This window comes from Scylla paramamosain, chromosome 3 (assembly GCF_035594125.1).
Source record: "Scylla paramamosain isolate STU-SP2022 chromosome 3, ASM3559412v1, whole genome shotgun sequence".
Classification (NCBI taxonomy): Eukaryota; Metazoa; Arthropoda; class Malacostraca; order Decapoda; family Portunidae; genus Scylla; species Scylla paramamosain.
In genome coordinates this window covers 40,430,522-40,438,021 of record NC_087153.1, presented here as the reverse complement: position 1 = coordinate 40,438,021, position 7,500 = coordinate 40,430,522, and the positions used below count along the sequence as shown (strand labels likewise).

General features: G+C 45.4%; 1 protein-coding gene across 2 annotated transcripts in view; it reads left to right on the top strand.

The window, feature by feature from the left end:
* Positions 1 to 3,538, top strand: part of LOC135096198 (fibroblast growth factor 1-like) — a 31,738-nt gene extending 28,200 nt beyond the window's left edge. For both annotated transcript variants that reach the window (XM_063997573.1, XM_063997572.1), the window contains exons 3-5: positions 32 to 183; positions 647 to 750; positions 1,528 to 3,538. In XM_063997573.1, the coding sequence (XP_063853643.1) occupies positions 32 to 183; positions 647 to 750; positions 1,528 to 1,725 (454 nt within the window). In that variant the 3' untranslated portion in view covers positions 1,726 to 3,538. The remainder of the gene's footprint in view (positions 1 to 31; positions 184 to 646; positions 751 to 1,527) is intronic.
* The last annotated feature ends 3,962 nt before the right edge of the window (positions 3,539 to 7,500 follow it).

Sequence of the window (7,500 nt, the reverse complement as noted above, 5' to 3'; positions counted from 1 at the left end):
CACTCACTCCTCTCCCTCTCTGTCTGCGCAGGGAGTGCCTTCTGGAGCAACCCCTACGGGAGCGTCTGCTGCGGCAGCCTCAGCTCAGCGTCAGGAAGCAGCTGTTCTCCATGACGGGCTGGAACCTTGCCATCTTCCCGGACATGGCGGTCAGGGGCACCAGAGAGTTCTACAACATTTACGGTGCGTGGAGAGAGAGAGAGAGAGAGAGAGAGAGAGAGAGAGAGAGAGAGAGAGAGAGAGAGAGAGAGAGAGAGAGAGAGAGAGAGAGAGAGAGAGAGAGAGAGAGAGAGAGAGAGAGAGAGAGAGAGAGAGAGAGAGAGAGAGAGAGAGAGAGAGAGAGAGAGGGGGAGGGAGAAGATGGATATATAGATGAATAAGTAGATACATACATGTTGAAAGACAAATGGAAGCAGACATAACACACACACACACACACACACACACACACACACACACACACACACACACACAATCAACATTATTGACCTAAGGATGCAATTCATTGCGTCACTTATCATTATTATTATTATTATTATTATTATTATTATTATTATTATTATTATTATTATTATTATTATTATTATTATTATTATTATCATCATCATCATCCTCATCATCATCATTACCTTCATCCCGCCCACAGCCATCTTGGAAGTGCGGGCGGTGGGCAAGGGCGAGGTGCAGATCAGGGGCGTGGACTCCAACCTGTTCCTCGCCATGTCACACAAAGGGAAGCTCTATGGAGAGGTGCGTGGGTCCCCCTCACACCCTGACACTGTTCCCGCTGTCCTGGTATCATTCCTGACATCCTGACACCTTGACACTGATTTGATGACACCCTTGCATCCTGACACTGTTTCTGATTCCCTGACACTGATTCTCTTAGTGCCAGAAAGCGTGACGTTGACTTTCTGACCCAACCTCATGACTTCCTGACATTCTGATAACATTCACTTTCCGATCCCCTGACATCCTTATACCCTGAAATTGACTTCCTGGCCTCATATCATGACACCCCGACACCTTGATATCCTGGCACTGACTTTTTGACCTGTTGACATGCTGACACCGTGACACTGCATTCCTCACAGTCTGTTAGAGAATAGAGATTAAACAAGGGTGACATAAGCAAAATTCTCAGGGTGAGTATCGAGGATAGGAAGAAATATTGGATTCAAGCTTGAGAACTTAGATTTAAATAACAGATGGGATGGAATTGGTTTTTAAATAGTGGTAGATGAATGGAATGGACTCAGTAATCAGATTAAGTGTTAGTGCTGAGTCATTACGGAGCTTTAAGAGATGATAACACAAATTTATGAATAGAAATGATAGGTGAAAATAGATAGATATGTTACATACAAGGAGTGCCACGTGTAGGTCTGATGGCATCTTGCAGCTTTCCTTATCTTACGTCCTAAAGGTAGATCATTACAATGAAACCAGGCATGTTTTAACCGTAGAGTTATCCCCGTATAAAGAGCAGCGGTGAAACTAATGATTCCTCTCCTTGTTTGTCCTCAGCCTAACGAGCTCAAGGAGAATACGGTGTGGGTGGAGACGCTGTCGGGCGCCTTCTACAACTACCTGTCCAAGAAGTATGCGCACATGGGGTGGTACCTCGGCCTCAAGAAGAGCGGCAAGCCCAAGCGGGGGCACAAGACGGAGTACGGCCAACGGGCGGTGCAATTCCTGCCGCGCCATCCTTACCCCATAGGATAGGTCACGTCAGGTCAGGACAGGTCACCACAAGCCCACTGTGCCTGCCTGCCCGCCCATCTGACCTGCCTGTCCTGCGGTGACCTGGTGATCTGCTGATGACCAGATTCGCTCACCTGGCTGACTGACTGGAAGGTGCCTGGATGTTCATGGGTATTTTGAGTTGTGGTGGTGGTAGTGGTGGTGATTTGGAGGTTGTAGTGCTGGTGGTGGTGGTGGTAGTGGTGGTTTAGAGGTTGTAGTGGTGGTTGTTCTCTTTTCATCCGTCTGTCATCACCACCAGGAGTAAATGTGTGTGTGTGTGTGTGTGTGTGTTTCAAATACTACTACTATTGCTGCCATAATTTTGTTTTTGATGTAGATGGATAAATTAATATTATTATTATTATTACTATTACTATTATTATTATTATTATTATTATTATTATTATTATTGTTTGTTGTTGTTGTTGTTGTTGTTATTATTATTATTATTATTGTTATTATTATTATTATTATTATTATTATTATTATTATTATTATTGTTATTATTATTGTTATTATTATTATTATTATTATTATTATTATTATTATTATTATGGTTACTGTAATCATAATCATATTCATGTTTATGTTATGGCTTTGTGTTTGGTTGTGAGGGAGTGTGTGTGTGTGTGTGTGTGTGTATGTGTGTGTGTGTGTGTGTGTGTGTGTGTGTGTGTGAGTGTGTGTGTGTGTGTGTAGGTGGTGAGGTCTTGGTGGTAGTGGCGGGCGAGGTCAGGCCAGCAGGTCACGCCGGGGGGCTGGAGTGCCACACTGTTGAGTGGCGCGTGCCGTGCCTCACGGCTGGTTCATCCCACCCCCGGTACCGGCGCTGGTTGCATTCTTATAACACGAACTTGCTTGTGAAGGCGTGGCAGCGGTGAGCGGGAGGCGCCGGTGACCTGACCTCCGCGTCACACACTTCACAGCCTTGGCCTCAGTGGCGGCGGCACGCAGCGGCTGGCACCAGTCAGGTCACCGCGGGGAGTTCCCCAGTGTGTGGTGGCCGCCCCGGGCTGAAGGCGGCGAGGACCAGCGCGGGTATTCTCAGCACGTTTGTTGTGTTCCCCTAGTGGAACTTTACCAGAAAGTACAGGATTTGCATTTACTTAGTGGGCGTCGCGGGGCAGCGGCGGTGCTGCGCGCGACGCCCTGGCACTGTACCTTGAGCAGTTTGCCTTACTGCACCGTAGCACCGTCACACAGGTGTGGTGCACGTAGCCTTTACGGTTTCAGATAAGTAGATAGAGTAGATAGTGTGGACGTCCATATGTACCACTGAATACATGCTTTTTGGCGCATTGTGAGGAGGCGTTGGCTGTGGCGCAGCGGTTGTCCGGTGCCCACCCTCCGCTCCTGTACGTTGGACACTCCACTGCTGTGCTCCACTGCCCGGCGGCGGCGCCGACTTGAGGCGACCAGTGGCTGGTGCTGTGTGGCTGAAGTGCAGCACAGGCCGCCTTAAACGTGCACACTTAGTCTTGTAGTGAGTGTTCCGCGCCGCGTTGGAGGTAACGGTGATTATAGCAAGTTGAGGCTGTCTGGACGTGACCACAACACAGCTTAACAGCGGTGGCGGCGGCGACGGCGACAGGCGTCTCTGAGCTCCTAAGGGAGGACTGTAGCGCAACCTGCACCACGTGACTGTGGAGACATCTTTGTGGAGGTGCTTGGCCGCGCCGGGATGTGGAGGGCGTGGGCGCCAGGCAGCCGCCCTCCACACTGCAGGACAGAGTTTTATACTTTTTGTAACGATCCTCTTCTTGACCAGAGTACAATAAAATGAGCATCAGCACGTGTGTTTTAGTGTGTGTGTGTGTGTGCATGTGTGTGTGTGTGTGTGTGTCAATACATTATTTGTTAGAGGAAATGAGGTGTTGTGAGCGTTAGCGACATGGCGTTTGTGACGATGGCGCTAGCTAGTATCCTGATAGGCGGGACGGGTGGGCTGGTGGTGGCGTGGCGGGCGCTGCGGGGCGACATTGCTGTGGCGGGCAGCAGCTTTGCCAAGCGGATACTGCCGTCCCACCTGCCAGGTTTGGTTTTCTGTGGTGGCGGCGAATCGCGTTTTCTTCCGCGGCGCCTCACAGCTCACACCTCACGCAGCCTGCACTGCTGGGGGGTTTCTTTAAAAGCTATATTTGAACCTGGGAGGATGTAGATTGGACTGTCCTGTCATATGTTATTCCTCCCGTTCTTCAGTGCCGCGCCGAAACATTGTAGATTATCCTTTTGACATGATGAAATACAAAGACTACTCAATATTTTTATGCTTTGCCGCCGCGCTGCTCCTGCTCCTCCGCCATTACCGCCGCGGCAAAGACCTTACCCAATAACCTCACCTTTGTAGCCGTCTTGTGGAAATCTGCTTGGGAGAACATACACAAGGAAAGCTGGAAGAGACCATCGGCCTACACGCGGCAGTCCCTATATAAAACATACTTTTCTATTTCCACCTACAATCCCCATCAGTAAATTTCTCTAGCTCCTTATTGACTCGGCACTAACAACTTGATTACTGAGCTTATTCCATTCATCTACCACTTTCTTTGAAAAGCAACTTTTTCCTATCTCTTTTAACCATAGAATCTGAGGATGCTTACAAAGGAGTGAACGGCGCAGCGCGTGTATGTGCAACAGCAGAGAAAAATTCAGGCTGTCCATTGTTAGTCAGAATTACACGTAACGAGAGACTTTTGAAACGAGGATTTTACAAGACGCAATACATAGACACAATGCACCGACTTTTTAAGAGAAGAGCCATAAAACTTAATATCATTTACTTTTTGCTCAAATATAAATGAAAGTAAGAAGTCTATTGGAATAAGACTAAATGAAGCAATATTCTATGTGAGACTTTTAAACCGAGGATTTTACAAGAAGTAATATACAATTCACTGATTTAGAAAAAAAAAAAGTCGTAAAACTTTATATAATAAAGTATGAATATAACAAGGCTAATGGATCCCTTTGAGCGTAATATCGTGTGTGTGTGTGTGTGTGTGTGTGTGTGTGTGTGTGTGTGTTTCCACAGTATCATTGCACTCGTGTATTGCATATTATAGCAGTAGTCCCTCAAGGTTCACCTTGCACCTGTAGGAGTAACAGAAGGAGGAAGACGACGAGGAGGACGAAGACGATGACGACGAGGACGAGGTGGAGGACAATAACAAACGAGATATTATAAGAACAAAAATGTCAGGAGAGAGTTACGAGTAACCAGAGTTATGAACAACAACAACAAGAGGAGGAGGAGGAGGAGGAGGAGGAGGAGGAGGAGGAGGAGGAGAAAGAGAAGGAGGAGAAGAAGAAGAATGAGGAAGAGAAGGAGACGGAGGAGGAAGAAGAAGAGAAGGAAGAGGAGGAAGAGAGAAGGAGATTATTTAACCAGCTGTCCCAAAATATTCTCGATTCTTGGAATGCAGAGAGAGAGAGAGAGAGAGAGAGAGAGAGAGAGAGAGAGAGAGAGAGAGAGAGAGAGAGAGAGAGAGAGAGAGAGAGAGAGAGAGAGAGAGAGAGATGGAAAAGGTCATACTTCACACACACACACACACACACACACACACACACACACACACACACACACACACACACACACACACACACACACACATCATTTCAGGAAAAAAATATGATGAGCTAATAAAAGTAAAAACATCATGAAAACTCCACAGGTCTTGTATCCTTACCTAGTACTAGTAGTAGTAGTAGTAGTAGTAGTAGAAGTAGCAGTAGTAGTAGTAGTAATAGTAGTGGTGGTGGTGGTGGTGGTGGTGGTGGTAGTGGTGATGGTTGCAGCAGTAGTAGTAATGGATGATCCATTTGAGCTTTCTTTTAAGACTGGCACCTCAGTGGGCCTTTTTTTTTTCGCTCTTTGTTTGGCTTTGGCCGGTGCTCCTCTTAGATAAAAAACTACTTCATCTTGAGTGTTACAGTACAGAGATGCCCATTCCATATAGTTTGAGATCAGTGGTGTGTTTATTAAAGAATGTGAAAGAAAAAAAAATGAAATTGCTATGCACAGTAAACATCTTATTCAGTTCAATTCAGTTCTTTATTCGCACCAGGTACAATTGTTTAGTCACCTAAGCTGTCACAGCATAGCAATGAAACCATGCATCTCAAATTAGGAAAGAAAATTTGAATACAGAAAAATCACAGTAATATAATAGATACAATAGATATGATAACTTCAATATTTTGACAAGCAGAAGTAAAGTGCCATCATCATCATCACTATTATCTTGAATTTGAGAAGTATTTCAAGACACTTAGCAAATTTTTTTACTAAACTCTTAAAGGATTCGCACCTTCACTGCGCCCTTTTTATTTTTATTTGTTTATTTTTTCATTTATTTATTGCCCTAAACCCTTCCTACATAATAATAATAACAATAACAATTCCGCCACCCTCACCACCACGTCCACCACCCTCTCCACCTCACAACAGCGGCAGGAAGACCTCTGGTGTGACCTTGGGCGGTGTGGTCCTGACGTGCCGCTGACACACTGCCTCCTGGCGCCGCCCCGCTGGTCAGATCACGTGGTGGGGGCGAGGACAAAGACGCCCCTCAGCACTCATGTCCTTGGAAAGTGTCCTGCCCTGAGGATAACAATGATAATGAAGGGCGCCCCTGCCACTCTGCCGCTCAGGACTTGACAGAGGTAGGCTGCAAGAAGCCAGTAGGCCTATCGTGGCAGCCTTTGTGTAAAATATACCTGTTTATATTCACCTGTCCCTATTTATTTAACTTTCTTTTAATCTTTTTTTATTGAATTGTCACAAACAACGTGATTGAACATAAGATAAGAGAAAAAGGGAAGCTTTAAGACGCCGTCAGGCCTTCATGTGGCAGTCCATGTGTAAGATGTACTTGTCTGTGTCCACTTTTCATACCAGTTTATTGAATCTTCTAGTAATCTCATTGACTCTTTACTGAAAACCTCATTAGAATCTAAAGTAAGAACACAGGGAAGCTGCAAAAAGCCAGCAGACCTACGCGTGGCAGTCCCTGTGTAAAATATTATATTATATTATATATTATATATTATATCCACCTATCATCCCCATTTATTTAATTTTCTTTTAATCTTATTGACTCGTCACTAGCAGCCAGATAAAAATATAAGAAAATAGAGCTAGTTGCAAGAAGCCAGTCGACTTACTCGTGGCAGTCCTTGTGTGAAACATGCCTGCCTATTTCCACCTATCCCAATTTCTTTAATTTTCTTTTATTGCTTTCTCTTGACTGGGCACTAGCAACCTGATTAGAACATAAGGTAATAAGAGAAGCTGGGAGAAACTAAAAGCCATCAGGCCTACACGTGGTAGTCCTTACGTAAAACATACCTACCTATATCCATCTATAATTCCCATCCATAATTTTATCTAACCTCTTAAAGCTTCCTATTGGCTCGGCACTAACAACCTAATTACTGAGTCACTGATTGTATTCCAGCCATACTCGTATACCACTCAATGTGAAAACCTTTTTTTTACCTCAATCTAACTTCATCAAGCACAGACCTGTCACTTGTATTCCCCCCCTGATTATTTTCTAAGCCTAAGGATGTTATCAGTACCTTCCTGCCGAGGGTTGCTAGGGTGTAGGGAGTAGCTGTGGCCTTCCCTCAATGACTCCCCGGGGCGGCTCAAGGACTGCTTTTGTTTTGCTCGCCAAGGACACGCCGCCTGACCCACTAACACACAGGCAGATCAAGGCTGGCGGTCACTTCACTAACTATTTTTCCTTGTCT